This window comes from Rana temporaria, chromosome 13 (assembly GCF_905171775.1).
Source record: "Rana temporaria chromosome 13, aRanTem1.1, whole genome shotgun sequence".
Classification (NCBI taxonomy): domain Eukaryota; kingdom Metazoa; phylum Chordata; class Amphibia; order Anura; family Ranidae; genus Rana; species Rana temporaria.
This window is the reverse complement of record NC_053501.1, coordinates 47,015,586-47,034,200: the sequence shown is the minus strand read 5'-3', so window position 1 is coordinate 47,034,200 and position 18,615 is coordinate 47,015,586. Positions and strand designations below refer to the sequence as shown.

The 18,615-nt window shown below is 42.8% G+C and overlaps 1 protein-coding gene and 1 long non-coding RNA gene across 4 annotated transcripts in view; one reads left to right on the top strand and one right to left on the bottom strand.

The window, feature by feature from the left end:
- Window positions 1–18,615, bottom strand: part of LOC120920933 — a 181,878-nt gene that overhangs the window by 82,585 nt on the left and 80,678 nt on the right. The window lies entirely within an intron of this gene.
- SLC8A3 (solute carrier family 8 member A3) overlaps window positions 1–18,615 on the top strand; it is a 319,194-nt gene that overhangs the window by 244,712 nt on the left and 55,867 nt on the right. For 2 of the 3 annotated variants that reach the window (XM_040333389.1, XM_040333388.1), the window contains exon 3: window positions 3,845–3,948. The exons of the other annotated variant lie outside the window; for it this stretch is intronic. In XM_040333389.1, the coding sequence (XP_040189323.1) occupies window positions 3,845–3,948 (104 nt within the window). The remainder of the gene's footprint in view (window positions 1–3,844; window positions 3,949–18,615) is intronic. 3 annotated transcript variants of the gene reach the window in all.

Sequence of the window (18,615 nt, the reverse complement as noted above, 5' to 3'; positions counted from 1 at the left end):
ACACTTGGTGCCTGAGCAGCCAATCAGCACCAGACTTTTAAGGATCGTTAGCAAATTGGTACAGCAGGTATTGTAGCTCCGGTAAGGTAGAAACGGCCCCTTATGGTGTGTATTGTAATTTTATGTGTCGTATGCTTAAACATTACGCACGTTGCCAGCCTGTAATGTAAAAAAAAATCTGTGTTGAGTACAAAGTAGAGCGCCGATTGTCCACCCTTTTTGTCAAGATATTCAATTGATTTATTGGCGTTAGTAAAATTGCTTTATTATTGGCTGTTAAAAGCAGTACTTATTTAGGTAACCCCTTCATGAATATTCACAATTGCCATTACTTTTGACTTGGTAAAGGAACCCATAGTTTGTTGCAGGAAAAAATGTAGCCACACCAGTACCATTTCAGTCATGGAGGAGTTGATCAGTGATCAGCTATATTGCATGCTGTACCTGAGCCCATCTACACCTCAAGGTACACCCATTGATTTACAAACCCCTTTTTGAAAACCATTGAACTAAAGCACATACTTAAAATAAATTAGTTAGATTTTTTAGTGTGACTTTTTGGAAAAGTTCTGCATGAATTTTATGCTACAGGCATCATTTATTATACTTTTTACTATTTATGGCAGCTTATTTACTAAAGCTGCAAGAGGCAATACTGTTCTCTCTTGCCCAGAGCAACCAAATTTCAGCTGTCATCGGCTAGAACAATGAAACATGATTGCTGTTGGTTACTGTAATTTGCACATTTCTCTTCGTATTATTGCATAGAAGCCAGTTTATATTGAATGTCTTCATTTTCAATATATTTGTACTGTTTTCATTTTTTTAAATATAGGTCAGACTATTTTGTCTCAGGCTAAATTTTTTATAAATAATGATTGCAGCTGCCCTTGACTAACATTAAAAAAGCTTTGTTTTATTAATTGTGATACTTTCATGAATGTTGCTAATGACTTAATGTAATTAGATGATGATCTTTCAGCCTATTGCCCTCCCATTTCTACACAGAAAAAGGCAATATATTATTTAAACACAATGGGCCAGATCCACGTAGCGTGGCGCATTGTTGCGTCCGGCGTAGCGTATCTCTGATACACTACGCCGCCGTAACTTACAGCGTATTTTCCTTATCCTGAAAGAATTTTCGCCGTAAGTTAAGGCGCCGTAAGGTCGCGCAATTCAAATGGATGTGATGGGGGCGTGTTTTATGTAAATACGTCTTGACCCAACGTAAATTACGTTTTTTTTTAACGGCGCATGCGCCATCCGTGGGGGTATCCCAGTGCGCATGTTTGAAATTAACCCGCAACAAACCAATGCTTACGACGTGAACGTCATTCTACGCAAAGCCCTATTCGCGAACGACTTGCACAAACGACGTAAAAATTCTAAATTCGACGCGGGAACGACGGCCATACTTAAATAGGATACGCCTCATATAGCAGCTCTTTTACTAAGAGATGTGTCCTTTTTTTTGTATTCCCTGATTTGCAACCTATACGCCGTTCGTGGATCGCCGTATCTAGCTAATTTGCATACTCGACGCGGAAATCGATGGAAACGCCACCTAGCGGCCAGCGTAAATATGCACCTTAGATCCAATGGCGTACTAAGACGTACGCCAGTCGGATCTAGCACAGCTTCAGGCGTATCTTGTTTTGTGGATACAAAACAAAGATACGCCGGAGCAAACTAGAAGTTATGCGGCGTATCAATAGATATGCCAACGTAACTTCTTTGTGGATCTGCCCCATTGTATGTAGTGTGTTAGCTTTGAGTTCTGTCAATTAGTTAGGCGTGGTTCACATGGATGTTATTTCAGATGCTTGGGTCTCTGAAGTATCCTAACAACCAGTGACTTATCGCATATTAATTTATTGGTCGTTAAGGAGCTGGAACCTGCTGGCACCCTGACAACGATGAGTTATCCCTACTGTCAGCGGGGATTCCCTGCTGACAGCAAAATGGAAAGAGAAGAGCCAACATAAAAAAAAGGTCTGCAGGTGACATCACTATGACTTCACATGACATTCTCAGAAACCATGCCCTATGTTGTCATAGGAGGAAGGGTCACCCAGTGACAGCAGGGATAAGTTGCAGTACACAAAACATATCAAAATTGCATCAAGTCGTACTGCAGCTGCATTAAAAAAATGCATTGAAAATCAGGTCAAAGTAGCACTGCACCAGTATGAACTAGGCCTTAATGATTACTTTTGTAAGTTGTCAGTGATGTTTTCTATTAAATTACATTTTCTATTAAAGGGAACACCAGGCCAACTTGCTAAATATACAATTGAAATACATATATGCAAACTTTACCATTACAAAATGTTGAGATTGTGTCATACTGCACCATCTGAAGAGTGACATTGCTTATTTACTCTATTACAGTTAAGGGAAATAAGTATGTCAACCCCCTTCATCCCAGCCTGTTAGTTGAACTGCAAGCTAAAGAGGTCATGTATGTGCCATCTGTGCCATCTCCTCCTGTAAGCATGCTCCCTGTTAGTTAGACTGCCAGCATTCTTCAATTCAATAAAGCCTAATTGGTTGAACGGCAGGCCATGGCTATCGCCGTCTGTGTGAGTGCTGTAATAGGGTATTGCAGAATGTTTGAGGTTATTATGATGTATTTAAAAAAGGTAATTTTTTCAGGATACATGGCTACATTTAATTTCTCATTTTATCTGGTCACCCTTGGTGCCTTTGGAGTCTCTGTAAGATTGTTTGGCTATAGTTGTGTTCAGGAGGTATCATGTGACACTGATACCACTGTGAGAACTACAGTGCCCAGGAACCTCTGGTGCTGGTTCTGATGCATCTGTCAGATGAAGTTATCTTTAAAGTAGCAATGTGATAAAACAGGAATTTTGCCACCATTTTTTGGCATTATTCTACTGACCTCTGCAGTTACTAGCTTCCGATGTCATGGTATGAGGGACATCAAAAGGCAGCTGGAGAAAACAAGATAAAAGCAAAGCTGTTGGCAATTATGAGAGCTGCCATTGCTGACTTGTGATTTATTATGAAAGTGCATACTCTGTCCTGACCTCTGCTATACACATACAGGTCAGTGACTTACATGGTGAGTAAAGGATAAGCATGACAGCCCCAGAGTATGCACCCCAAAACATGCAGACAACGAGGACCATGCTTTTATTTCTTTCCTATCAATTTATTTTAAAGATTAATCAGTTGTTTTTTTCTCCAAATGAAATGGTGTTGCACTTTAACATCAACAAGGTATTCTGTACTGTAATAGCTGTAAAAGAACAGTTCAAGTAACAATATACGACAAAAGACACATTTGATGATAAAGCCCATTGTTCTTGTTATTAGGGGAGTCTACTGTGGATTCCTCCTGTGGCTGGGGGTCAAATGTTACCTTCCAAAATGTACTGACAATGTAAATGTCACACGATAATACAATTGTTCTGCATATACTGCTGTGAATGTACTGGTCAAAAGAGTATTCATTTTGAGATTTCATTTCAAATGCTGCCCTTCAATTTCTGGTACATCTCCTTATTGTAGCTTTTTTTTTATTCTGCATCCTGCGTTGACTCTCTTGTGTCAAGTCTTGAAGTGCCAGCTAGTAAGGCGATTACCTACCTTTCCCCGCTCAAAGTATCTCCTAAGACAAACTCTTATATTTCCTGACAAACCAACCTTGCCTGAACCTGACAAATCCAAAACAGCCATAACAGTTTTTTTACCGTCCAGCTTAATTGTGAAAGAAATAAAATTTTTTACTCATGTTTCAGGATATGCCCACATGTTGTCATGTTTGTTATATGTCACTGTAACTCTGTACACCACTGTACCTCTTATGTTCCCACAGGAAAACGATAAGAGTAAAAATAATAGATGAGGAGGAGTACGAAAGGCAAGAAAGTTTCTACATTGCTCTTGGTGAACCGAAATGGATGAAACGCGGAATATCAGGTGTGAGCTAATAAACTACCACCTTTCCTCGCTAAAAACAAATTAAACCAATAACATTTTTCCCCGTTTCGTTCTTTATTATTTTTCTCGTTCAACAACTTTTTTTTTTATCCTGTCTCCCTTCCTGTGTATTCCCGCTCTCACCATTTTTCGGTCATCTACACCTTAGCTCATTTCGTACCTTCTCACTTTCTTTTGCATTAATTTTTTTAATCCAATTAATTTATGCAGATCCCTTTCTTTTCATCTTGGCTGTATCCATTTACTGCACAATAAATGACACAGATTAGAAGATATGGTGCATGGCTTTTATAAGTTTTGTAGTTTCTTTATGTGCTCTGTGCCCAGGTTACATTTTACCCCGATGGCCCCTAGCTTCTTTTATGGATCATTTGTGTCTGACATTTTGTGACTTTGGTAAAATAATATTTATTTATGTCCTCTTGGATTCATTTGTATCTGTAAAGCTTAGACAATGAGGCTGATTTATTAAGAGTGTGGAATGTTCACTTAATAAATTGAGTGAAGATTCAATACAACTATCCAATCATGTGAAAAGCAAAATCCTGTTTATGTTTACCCGCACATGATTGAGTATTCAAAGTGATTGCAGGTACAATTATTAAGTAAAGATTTTCAACTCCTTAAATCAACCTCACTGTTTAAAAGGGTGTGCCTATCCATCAGAATATTTCCCTTGTTACAAATCAGGTCGTTTGAGAGAATAAGTCTTTATTTGATAAAGGCAGTCATATTTAACTAGAATAAATGTCCACTTTTTTAAGGTAACAACTTTAATATGTTCCAGTTTAAATCATGTGCTATGACTTGTCATAGGGATTGAAGGGTTATTGCATAATATTTAGATACAGCCATGATGCTGACCACAATATAAACACATTCAGACCTACACTGATCAGCCATAACATTATGAACAATAGGTTCCCCTTTTGCCACCAAAACAGCCCTTACACATCAAAGCATGGAATCCACTAGTACTCTGAAGGTATGCTGTGGTATCTGGTACCAATCTGTCAGTAGCAGATCCTCCAATTCCTATAAGTTGTGAGTTGGGATCTCCATAGATCAGACTTGTTTTTCCAGCACATCCCACAGGTGCTCAATTGGATTGAGATCTGGACAGGTCAAGTTAACACCTCACCTTGTTGAGCACCTCAAACTGTTATTGAACCACTTTTGCAGTATGGCAGGGCACATTATCACTGCCATTGGGGAATAAAGTTTTCATAAAGGGGTGCAATTGGTCAGCAATGATGTTTAGGTAGGTGGTATGTGTCAAAGTAACATCTACATGAATAGCCGGGCCCAAGGCTTCCTAGCAGAACATTGCCCAATGCATCAGCGTGCCTCCACCAGCTTGCCTTCTTCCCATAGTGCATCCTAGTGACATTAATTCCCCAAGTAAGGGATGCACACACAGCAGTTATGCACATGATCCAAAAAACAAACATTCATTAGATCAGGGCACCTCCTTCCATTGCTCCCTGTTCCATTTCTAATGCTGTGCACATTGTAGCCATTTTTAGTAAAAAGGGCACGGGTCTGTATGGGTACTTTGACCGGTCTGTGGCTATGCAGCCCCATATACAACACTCTGTGATGCACTGTGTGTTCTGATACCTTTCAATCGGTACCAGCATTAATTTGTTCAGCAATTTGAGCTACAGTAGCTCATCTATTGGATCTGACTACACAGGCCAGCCTTCGCTCCCCATATGCCTTAACATCCCCTGGCTGCCCATGACACTGTCACTGGTTCACTAGTTTTCCTTCCTTGCACCACTTTTGGTAGGTCCTGACCACTGCGAACTGGGATTATCCCATAAGAGCTGCAGTTTTAGCGTTGCTCTGACATGGTTGTCAAGGCATTACAATTTGGCCCTTGTCAAAGTACTCAAATCTTTACGCCCGTTTTTCTTCTTTCAACACATCAACTTGAGGAGCAACATGTTAATTTGAAGCTCAATATATCCCACCCAATTTCAGATGCCATTGTAATGAGATAAGCAATATTATTCACTCTACCTGTCAGTGGTCATATAGTTTTGGCTGATCAGTGTATTTTTCTACAGACAGCATTAAGGTACAAGAGTACAGCTTTTTTATAGTCACATTATGAGCAGGTTTATGTTGAATACTAAATATCTCCAGCTATTCTCTGACAAAATACAGAAGTACATGGAGAGTGCAGACACAGCACCACTCGCCATAATGTCAATTTCCTAGTCACAAATAATTTAATTCTGTATGTAAAGCAAGATTACCTTACATAATGCTGTTCTAGCTAGCAAAAACATACAAAGGATATTTACTGTATTGTATAAGGCTGCTGATAATTCGCTGTTATACTCAATAGGTGATTTGTTATTGCAGAGGTCCGGAAACCTTTTAGACAAAGGGCTACTTCTTTGTCCTTCAGACTGTTGTGGGGACAACAAAGTGTGTCAGCAGGTGTAAAATGCATGAGGGTCTAAGGTCAGTGGGAGTAAAATGTGTCTCTGGGTCAGTGGTTGGTGGGAGTTTAAAAAATATCCCAGTGATCGTGGTTGGTGGTCACTAGGTATTAAAAATGTCCACGCATTGGTGGTCAATCTAAAGAAGAAACTCTTGGCATAGGTGGGGAGTGGGAGCAGGAATAGTGACCCTCCATGTTTGGTGTCAGTGGGAGGAGTAGTGCCCAATGGTTGGTATCTGTGGAAAGAATAGTGGCCCATGGTTCATGTCAGTGGGAGCAATACTGCCCCATGGATTATCTCAGACGGAGCAATAGTGCCTCATAGTTGATGTCAGTAGGTGAACTAGTGACCTGTAGTTGGTGTTAGTGAGAGAAATAGGCACAATCTGCATTGCTGGAAGTAAATGAAAGAAAATACCCCTTTTTGGAAATAGGTGGTTTGGTTAAAGGGTTAGTAAAGGAAAAAATGTTTTTCCTTTAAAATAACAAACATGTCATACTTAACTCCACTGTGCAGTTTGTTTTGCAGTACTGACCACAGTCATGCGAGAGAGCTTGCATGGTGGTGAGTAATTGGGGGGCGCGCTCCCGTGATACAGCGAGCGGCCATAGTCACTCACTGTATCACTCGGCCCCGCCCCTCGGCACGCCACGTCACTAGATGTCATTGACAGCAGTGCTAGCCAATTCGCTGTTAGCATACAAAGAGCAGGAGGGATCATTCAACTGTCACATGGAAAACGATACTCCTCTGGTCTCAGATTATAGTATCCAGTGGAAAGTATCAGCAAAGAGATAAACGCCACATAGTATAAATCATTAAAATTAGGTGTTATTCAAGTAATGCATTGACATGCCATTACATTGTAAGAAAAAAACATCGGCCAAAACAACGGGCTTAATCCAAACATGAAAACCATAAATAAATGCCTTTACCTGACCGGTTTCATCACAATAGGACTTCTTCCAGGGCGTAGGCATCTCTTGCTGTCATCACTATATATAGTTCCGGTATCTATCCAAGCCTCGCTCTCATCTCCTACAGAGTGCAACTTCCCAATCTAACCACACCTCACTTTGATACAATATGATGTTAGTAAGAACCAAGCCTCATTCCAATTCAAAATGAGGCGCACTCATTGGCTGGTAATATTCCATGGCAGGAACGAGGAACTTCTGTCCCCATCCCATGTTACAACCGTTTTCAGGGAGAGAAAATGTTAATGGGAGGCTGGAGCAGGCTTAAACAGTAAAAAACTTCACATATTAATATAAAACAGTATACAAACAAATGTAAAACGATTGGCATTATTTAAAACAATATGTTTACATAATTTAAACAGAAAAGTGAATTTTATAAAAATACTTTTAAAATATTTCTCTATCCATATTCAAAATAGCAGGTTCAAGAATTCTCCAAAAAACTGTTTACATTCCAGTCCATATTTAACCCATATGGAACATAACTCTTCTAAAGGTAAATCCATTTAGTTTAAATTTTGGACAATTCTCTAACTTTATAACTGCCCCTCCAATGGGAGGTAAAACTCTCTATACCCATAAAAAACATTGCAGTCGGGTCTCTATTGTGAACTAAATCATAATGTCTAGAAATGCTGATTTTCTAGCCCTTTTGAATATTGGCTACATGTTCATTAAGCCTAATATTCAGTGCTCGTGTAGTAGGGCCAACATACTGTAACCCACACAAGCAGTGGAGTAGGTATACTACGTTGCAGTCCTACAAGGGATAAATGATTTAACAACGTATGTTTTTTAAGTTACTTTGGAAGAGAAATCCATCATCTTCCTTTTTTTGCATCCATTAAGATTGCACATTTGACAACCCCCGCATTTGTAATATCCGGTGAGGTTGTGAAATAGGTGAGATCTAAAGGGAGGGTCTAAAATGCTATGTACAACTTTGTCTTTTAATGATGAAACCCCTCTAAAGATGACCTGAGGTTTCGGTGGGAGTAGGGGCCCCAAGACTCTATCTTTCTGCAAGATATGCCAGTGCTTTCCTAAAATGCGTTTGACAACTGTGTACAGTGTAGAAAACAAAGTAATTAAAGAAAAACTACCAAACTTGCTATCTTCTTTTATGTTCTCATTCACCCTGTCCCAAATTAGCATTTCTCTGTCCATAGTTCTAACTTGGTTAAGTGTGGTCTCCAATGCAATAGGGTCATAGAAATCTGCCTTTCAATATTCCAGTTTCCCAATCTAAGTCCTCAAGGGTGGTACAATTCCTTCTTAATTGAATGAACTGACCCTTGGGCACTCCTAACCAGGGTCAATGATGGTAACTATCTCTTGAGGTGTACGCATTTCAATCCGTTTGAAAAAAGATGACTTGATCAAAACGGCCTTTATCAACTTTAATGGTCAGATCCAAGAAATTAATTTCCTCTTGACTCATCTCATAACCAAGTTTAATGCCTCTATCATTTTGATTTAAGACAAAAAGAGGGAAGCGCCTCTGAGTATGCTGCTTTTAATTTAAAACATAAAAATATATATCCAGCACTTACATCATAATAATATGGTGCAGTCGTGGAGGCTGGCGTGCATCTGTAGCAGACAGTCCGCAAAGCGTCAGAGCTGGGCAGCCGGAGAGAGCCGGGAACACTTGAAAAAGGAGCGCGCTGGTCTTTTCCGTGCGCCGGCTCTGAAACGCGTTGTGGTCCCCCTCAGCCACCGTCCGACCTGACGTCACGCAACAGCTGACGAATCCATTGCCCAGCAGCGGCACAACAACCAGGACTCAGCCGTCTCTCTCCCCGGCTCTCTCCGGCTGCCCAGCTCTGACGCTTTGCGGACTGTCTGCTACAGATGCACGCCAGCCTCCACGACTGCACCATATTATTATGATGTAAGTGCTGGATATATATTTTTATGTTTTAAATTAAAAGCAGCATACTCAGAGGCGCTTCCCTCTTTTTGTCTTTCTCTTGCATACACCGAGCTGACTTCGCTCCTGGATAGCAGCCCTGAACTACTGCCTTCAACCACATCAGTTCCTCATTTTTATCAACTACAACCTCTTTAGGCATTTATGCTGGGACTGAACCTATCATGGATTTTTGAATATCACCAGTCACACTGTATATCCCCAATGTGTTTTGTGATTTTTATCTCAAACTAATCAATCAACTTTATTATCATTATTTTTATTATCATTTTTATTTTTATTTATTGTTAACCCTTTAGTTGATTGTTCTGTGCAAACACCCTGAGCGCTGCACTCCACCCATTTTTATCATTTTGATTTAATGTGTTCATGAACTCTATCAGTGATGTAGAGTTACCTCTCCATAGGAGGAGGATGTCATCTATATATCTTGCCCACAGGACCAGTTCAGTCCGGTGTTGGGCATAGATGACATCCTCCTCCCATCTAGCCATGAACAGATTCACCACGCTAGGAGCATGCTTGTCCGCCATTACAACACCCCTATTTTTGTCAATTGTCCAAAATTGAAACTAAATGGATTTACCTTTCAAAGAGTTATATTCTAAATGGGTTACATGTGGAATGGGATGTAAACAGTTTTTTGGACAATTCTTGAACCTGCTATTTTGAATATAATTAGAAAAGGATTTTAAAAGTATTTTTATTAAATTTACTTTTCTGTTTAAATTATGTAAACTTATTGTTTTAAATAATGTTGATCATTTACATTTGTTTGTATACTGTTTTATATTAATATGTGAAGTTTGGTACAGTTTAAGCCCACTCCAGCCTCTCATAAAACACCCCCCCCCCCCCGGAAATGGTTGAAACATTGAAACATGGGATGGGAGATCCAAGTTCCTCGTTCCTGCTTTGGGATATTACCAGCCAATAAGTGTGCCTCATTTGGAATAGGAATGAGGCTTGGTTCTGATAAACATAATGGTGTATCAATGCAAGGTGTGGTTAGATTGGGAAGTTACACTCTGTAGTAGATGAGAGCGAAGCTTGAATAGACAGTGGAACTATACCGTATATAGTGATGACAGGAAGAAATGCCTACGCCCCAGAAGAAGTCCCATTGGGATGCAACCGGAGGGGGAAAGGCATTGTTTCCTGTTTTCATGTTTGGATTGAGGCCGTTGTATTCAGCTGATGACATTTTTTCTTTCAATGTAATAGCATGTCAGTATTTTACTTGAATAAAACCTAATTTAGACGATATACTCTATGTGGTGTTTATCTCTTTACATTCCACTGGATACTATGATCTGAGACCAGAGGAGTATCATTTTCCATTTCACAGTTGGATGATCCCTTTTACACTTTGTAGGAACAACTGGGGGTGGAGCATATGAGATTTATGAGCCCCTTTTGACCACCCATAATAGGTGGTCAACACTCTCTGGTAAGAGTACATCCTAACTTATTGTGGTGGTCTATTCAGGTGGTGGAGGAGCTGAGCGAATTAGAATGTCTGCACATATTCACACTGTGAAGGCATTTCATTGGTTCCACTTTGAAGATGCATGGACTGATTTGCATTTTTTATTTTCAAACGCAACACACGATTTTTTAATGTGTTCATAGCCCAAGCTGTTTTCTGTTTTCCCATTATTGTTTGTATTATGGGCATTTTTGGCTTTTCTGATGGCATGGTTTCCATGGTTTGTACAGATTTTCTCCAATAAGTTAGCAAACCACTCCAAAACGTCTACTTATAACCTGTACAGCACTAGACTGAACCACAACATTTAGCTATTGCAGTGCCCTAGAGAATAGTTTGAAGTCAAAATCCAGAGTTGTATAGATGTTTCCATTTATTAAGGTTCTGGCCTAATCACATATATAATAATGTCAAATTGCTCAGCAGTTTTCAGTTCCAAGGAATTATCAATAGAGAATATATTTTTTCCAGGGTCCATTAAATTAATTAATTATTGCAAGTTTTCCAAGAAATGCTGTACAGGTCGGTCTAAATCATTGAAGCGCTGCTGGCATGATGTATTATAAACAAGTTTATGCGTGGCTACATTGCAACAAGCCCATTAATTAGATTTTACACTTGCCAGCTAAGGTCTTCTGAACATAGTATCCAGAATGCAGGGAAGCATTTCTTCAGGGGGAAAATAAATGGAATTTGCATATACTATTATATATGTTTTTTTAGTTTACAGTGAATGTGCAGTTTAATGTTAGTCTTAGGATTTAGTACATTGTTGAAAGTTATTCACTTTTAGCTAGAACTTCAAAAGCCTATACATATGCCTCCTGCATCGCCAAGTACCAGGGCTCATACTTCCTGGCTATTCAGTGGCTTCAAAATGAGCCAGTGTAGTAGCAAATGTAATATTACTGCCCTGCTTTTCTAGTGTGATGCAATGAGACTTGAAAAGCTGAAAGCAATTGAGTTGTTAAAGGTAGGATGCATCACTAATGCAGACCTAAACAACTCTAATGCCGCGTACCCACGATCGTTATTCGGCATGAAAAAAAAACGTTTTTCAGCATGTAGAAAAAACAAAGTTTTTCCAACTTCATCATTAAAAACGATGTTGCCCACACACCATCGTTTTTAAAAAATGATGAGCAAAGCACGGTGAAGTACAACGCATACGACGGCACTCTAAAGGGGAAGTTCCATTCAAGTTCCCGTCTCATAACTTGCTTCTGAGCATGCGCGGGTTTAAAACGTCGTTTTAGCCCACACACGATCATTTTTTACAACCCGAAAAATGTCATTTTTTAAAAGGACGTTAAAAAATGCAGCATGCTCGAAAAATGATGTGAAGCCCACACACGATCATTTAAAATTATGTTTTTAAAAACGTCGGTTTTTTTAATGCCGAAAAATGATCGTGTGTACGCGGCATAAGTGTAAGGGCTGCTTAGGGGCTCTTTAAATCAGCAAATTTATCAATAAATCTTCAACAGTGAGCAATGGTGGCCCTTCTAGTATTAAAAGTGAAAAAGCTTTTTAATTTGGTCTTAACAGATGCTTAAACTGTGCAAGTACTCGCAACTTTGTCAGGGTGGCATTTCACATTATTTAATACAATATTTTTATTGTTTGTAGGCGTTCAAAATGTATACAAACAGGTATAGAAGAATGCGAAAAGAAGTAATCAAAAGTTAACAAACAGGTTAACATGCTGGTTTTGGTACATGTTACAAAACAAAAGGTAGCAATAATATATAGATCAAAATACATATTTTGGGCTGAATGACAAGTAAAATAATTAGTGACCTACTGTAGTAATTAGTGATACACTTTAATAAGATTGAGGGCATCCTCTCTTTTGCTAGGTGAGATTATCAGTTAAGTGATCTATTGCCTCCATCTATCCATATAGCCCATATTCTTGAACTTGGCACCTGTGAGAGTGTTAATTGCTAGGAGGTGTTCATAGGTAGGGTTTTGTTGGACTAGGGATGCCACATCTGAGACATTGGTTTTCCATTTTCTCAGAACTGTTGTGTGGGCTACCAGTAAAATGTGCATTACCACAGTCCTAGCTGAGCTAGGATATAAGTTTATGCCAATGTTAAGGATGGCCGATCCCAGGTTTGGGGATGATAGGATTCCTGTTAGCGAGGATATGAGTCTAAGCACTTGCTGGTTAAACCGGGGCATTCCCATAGAGTATGTAATAGGTTCCCTACTTGGTTACAGTTGCGCCAACAGTTGGGTGATGGGTAGGGATGAGCTTTGTGTTCAAGTCAAACTCATGTTCGACTCGAACATCGTATGTTCGACCGTTCGTCGAAATACGAACGTTACGGGCCAAATTCGAGTGGCGCGTCACGGCCCAAAATTTACTGCGGCAGTGCATTGCTGGCTGATGATTGGCCAAGCATGCACTATGACCCACATGCTTGGCCAATCACAGCGTGCAAAAAACGGAGAGCCATAATTGGCCAAATCCAATTATGGCTCAGGGGGGTTTAGTACACGCCCCACAATATGAAAGGCTGCCTGCAGGTCGGCCTTGTGTAGTGTGTTGAGGCGGTGGTTAAAGACAGACAGACAGACAGACAGACAGAGAGAGAGAGAGAGAGAGAGAGAGACAGTGTAATTTTTTCTAGGTAGATAGAGCAGGCAGGCTAGTCAGTTAAAGTTACAGTGTGTAGAGGAAATATATGCATCCCAGGTGTTGTACATATATTTATACACTGTATAGTTTAGCTAGATCAGCTATTCCTAATATACTGGCAGGCAGGTGATTGTGCTAGCTGCAGTATTCTCACGTGGTGTATTGCCTGTGTCTTCTGCAGTTTGCACCTAAAGCTACGTAGTGTGTACTGCCTGTGTCCTCTGCAGTGTGCACCTAAAGCTACTTGGTGTGTACTGCCCGTGTCCTCTGCAATTTGCACCTAAAGCTACGTAGTGTGTGTACTGCCTTTGTTCTCTGTAGTTTGCACCTAAAGCTACTTGGTGTGTACTGCCCGTGTCCTCTGCAATTTGCACCTAAAGCTACGTAGGGTGTACTGCCTGTGTCCTCTGCAGTTTGCACCTAAAGCTACGTAGTGTGTACTGCCCGTGTCCTCTGCAGTGTGCACCATAAAGCTGCGTGGTGTGTACTGCCTTTGTCCTCTGCAATTTGCACCTAAAGCTACTTGGTGTGTACTGCCCGTGTCCTCTGCAGTTTGCACCTAAAGCTACTTGGTGTGTACTGCCCGTGTCCTCTGCAGTTTGCACCTAAAGCTACTTGGTGTGTACTGCCCGTGTCCTCTGTAGTTTGCACATAAAGCTACTTGGTGTGTGTACTGCCCGTGTCCTCTGCAGTTTGCACCTAAAGCTACGTAGTGTGTACTGCCCGTGTCCTCTGCAGTGTGTACCATAAAGCTGCGTGGTGTGCACTGCCTTTGTCCTCTGCAGTTTGCACCTAAAGCTATGTAGTGTGTATACTGCATTTGTCCTCTGCAGGCCATTAGTATGTCTGGAAGGACAACAAGGAGAGGCAGAGAGTCACAAGGGCAAGCAGGCTCTGCGTCTAGAGGCAACAGTGCTGGTCGTGCATCCTCATCAGCACGTGGCCGTTGGACACGCCCGTCCTTGTTTTCGGCAGCTGGCCGTGTTGCGCCGCAACATGCCGAAGACTTGGTAGAGTGGATGAACAAGCCGTCCTCATCCTCCTCATCCTCTCTCACTCAGGCTCAGGGTACTTTGTCTGGCAAAGCTGCTGCCAAGGCGTCCACTTTCCTCTGCTCAATGGCATCAGTCACTCCTTCCCTAGCCCCACCATGTCCTCCTGAGGAGTCCCCCGAACTGTTTGACCACAGTGTTGGGTACATGCTGCATGAGGATGCGCAGCGTTTTGAAGGCTCCGATGATGGTACACAGCTAGCAGTAACGTGAGCCCAGAGAGAGGGGGTGCCCAAGAAGGACAGCAATCTGGCAGTCATGTTCCCCCAGCTGCAGCATACTGCCAGGTTTTTAACAGTGATGAGGAGGGAGGGGATGATGAGGTCACTGACTCTACGTGGGTACCTGATAGGAGAGAGGAGGAGGAGGCACAGGCACATCAACGAGGCAGGATGCCCTCCAGCGGCCAGCTTAAGGTCAGCACACCAACTGCATTACAACGCAGAGCTACGCATATGCAGGGCGCTGCTGTGTCTCAGCATTATTCCAAAAGTTCTTTGGTGTGGGCCTTTTTTGAGACGAGTGCATCAGATCGCACCGCTGCTATTTGCAACATATGTCTCAAGCGCATCTCGCGTGGCCAAAACATCACCCGCTTGGGCACCACATGCTTGACCAGACATATGTCATCCTGCCATGCAGTTCGTTGGCAAGCGTACCTCAAAGACCCACACCAAAGAACAAAGCGGACCTCCCCTTGCCCCTCATCAGCTGGGATCTCCAACCCCACTATACCCTCAGTCCTCTCTGAAGCCTGCACCGATAGTACTGAAGGTGTAGAATTAGGTGTGTCACAACCTAGTACATGCGGGCAATCTACTATCGGTACACCGATGGCAGATTGTACCAGGCAAATTTCCCTGCCCCAGCTGCTGCAGCGCCGAAAGAAGTTCTCTGCCAGCCATCCACATGCCCAGCGGTTGAATGCTAGCTTAGCTAAAATTGCTAGCACGTCAACTGCTGCCTTTTCAGTTGGTAGATTCTGCCCCCTTCCGTGAGTTTGTGGAATGTGCGGTACCTCAGTGGCAAGTTCCCAAACGCCACTTTTTCTCACGGAAGGCGATTTCGGCTCTCTACCGCCATGTGGAAGGCAATGTCCATGCCTCGCTGGACAGGGCGGTCAGTGGTAAGGTGCATATTACCGCTGACTCATGGTCCAGCAGGCATGGACAGGCACTTTACCTATCTTTCACGGCGCATTGGGTGACTCTGCTGGCAGCTGGGAAGGACGGAGGACAAGGTACAGTAGTGTTGGAGGTTGTTCCACCACCACGCCTCCAAAATGCTACTACTGGTTGTGACACACCTCTCTCCTCCACCCCCTCCTCCTCTTCTTCCTCTGTGGCCTCTTCCTGTGCTGATGTGTCCTCAGAACCAGCGGTGCTCCGTAGGCGTTCAAGGGGCTACGCAGGTATGCAGGCAAAGAGATGCCATGCGGTGCTTGAGCTGGTGTGCTTGGGGGACAGGAGCCACACTGGGCCAGAGGTTCTGTCAGCTCTGCAGGGGCAGGCTCAGAGGTGGTTGACGCCACGCCAGCTTAAGCCAATAATGGTGGTTTGCGACAATGGCACCAACCTCCTCTCCGCCCTGCGACAGGGACAACTGACCCATGTGCCCTGTTTTGCTCATGTCCTTAATTTGGTGGTGCAGCGGTTCTTGGGCAGGTACCCAGGCTTACAGGATGTCCTGAAGCAGGCCAGGAAAGTGTGTGCATTTCCGACGGTCATATAATGCCAGTGCTCAGCTGGCAGACCTCCAAAGGGAATACAACCTGCCCAAGAACCGCCTAATCTGTGACATGCCCACCAGGTGGAACTCTACCATGCTGCAGCGGCTGCACATGCAGCAGAGAGCCATCAATGAGTATCTGTGCCAATATGGCAGCAGAACTGGGTCAGGGGAGCTTGTTTTTTTTCCCCACGCCAGTGGGCCATGATCAGGGATGCATGCGCTGTCCTGTCACCATTTGAGGAGGCCACGAGGATGGTGAGCAGTGACAGTGCATGCATCAGTGAGACTGTCCCTCTTATTCACATGTTGGAGCACACGCTGCATGGAATAATGGACAGGGCCCTTGAGGCAGAACAGAGGGAGGAAGAGAAGGACTTCCTTACCTCCCAAGGCCCCCTTTATCCAGACAGTGTTCCTGCTTGCCCGCCTATCACACAGGAAGAGGACGAGGAGGAGGAGGATTGTGTCAGCATGGAGGTGGAGCCTAGCACTCAGCATCAGCAGCAGTCTTCAAGGGATCAATTACAGTCCCAAGGAACCCATGGACTTGTACATGGCTGCGGATCCTGTCCTCAGTGACCCAGAGGACTCCGCACCAAATGCCTCAGCAAACCTATGTTGCATGGCCTCCCTGATCCTGCAAAGCCTGCGGAAGGATCCTCGTATTCGTGCTATCAAGGAGAGGGATCATTACTGGCTGGCAACTCTCCTTGATCCACTTTACAAAAATAAGGTTGCGGACCTTATCTTGCCGGCGCAGAGGGAGCAGAAGATGAAACATCTTTGGGAGGCCTTGCAGAAAGGTCTGTGCAACGTGTTCCCAGAGACTGGGGGGTTACAAACTCCAGTTCCTGGACAACGTGTTGCTGAGGCTTCAGTCAGTCACAGAAGGAGCGGTGGAGAAAGTGGCCGTCTGACCGATGCATTCAGACAATTTTTTAGTCCGGAGCCCCAAGGTATGACCGGTTCCAGCAACCATCGCCAGCGTCTGTTTTACATGGTGCGAGAATACCTAGGGGCAAGATCAGACTTGGACACCTTTCCCACCGAAAATCCTCTGGCTTACTGGGTCTTGAGGATGGATCACTGGCCAGAGCTTGCACAGTACGCAATTGAGCTACTGGTTTGTCCTGCATCCAGCGTTCTTTTAGAACGCACATTCAGTGCTGCTGGAGGCTTTGTAACCGATCACAGGGTGCGCCTCTCCACCGATTCTTGATCTAATATTTCACAGCAGGGCCCATTCCTGTGCCCACCAAGAGTAACTGAGGGCTTACAGAGTTGTGGCACCAGCACCAAAGGCCCAATTTTTCTACCACTGTTCAACAATGGCATGCAATTACAATTCTTGATATAATAGTTCACACAGCAGGGCATTCCAGCGCCCACCAAGACTAACTGAGGGCTTACAGTGTTGTGACAACACCAACACCTAGGGCCCGAATTTCTGCAGAGTATATACAGCAGGCCCTTACTTTCAAACATCCAACTTACAAACGACTCCTACTTGCAAACGGAAGGAGACAACAGGAAGTTAGAGGAAATCTACCCCTAGGAAGGAAAATTCTCTTCTGTAAGAGGTGTACCCTGTCCATTTATGCTTTATCACCAATCCTTGTTTCACTAAAAAACCCACATTTTCATAACATCATTTGTCATTGGGACAGAAAGTGAATTGCAATCTTCTGAACAGATGCACACAGACAGAAAAACAAATGTTTACAGGGGTGATAACCCTTCTCTATGTTTTCAGAAAAGCTTAAAAATTGATTTTATGGCTGGAGCTACACTTTAAAAAAGTACCAGTTCAAAATTACAAGCATTCTACTTAACAACAAACCTACAGTGCCTGTCTTGTTTGCACCGCCTGTATAATGCTGTTCAAAGTATATAGGGCCAAAGGGGCTTGTAATGACCTGGGGGGAGTGGGGGGAAACCCATGCTATTTTTCTCAATAATTTTCATCCATATTGCAGGAATCAGACATTACATTAAAGCCGCAAGCAGTTTTAAATTACTTTTTTCTTATAGTAATCTCATTTTTGTGCAGGGACAGTTCTAAACACGTGCCACCTCACAGGCATACTATAGACACCCAGCAGGTACGATATTTAAAGGAATTCTTCACTTTAAGCATCATTAAAATCAGTTTGAATCATGCATGAATCTATTGGTGATAGACAGGTGCAGGAGAGAGGGGACGGCGTTCCTGCGCCCTTTATGGACACACCGCCACTGCTTCTAGGAGGGGTAATGGGAGGTTAGTGATAATGGTGACTGCCTGGGTCATTGATTGTCTTTGAAGGTGCCTCCAAACTAGTAATGAAGCTTGTGAGGGAGGAGACAATGTGGGTACAT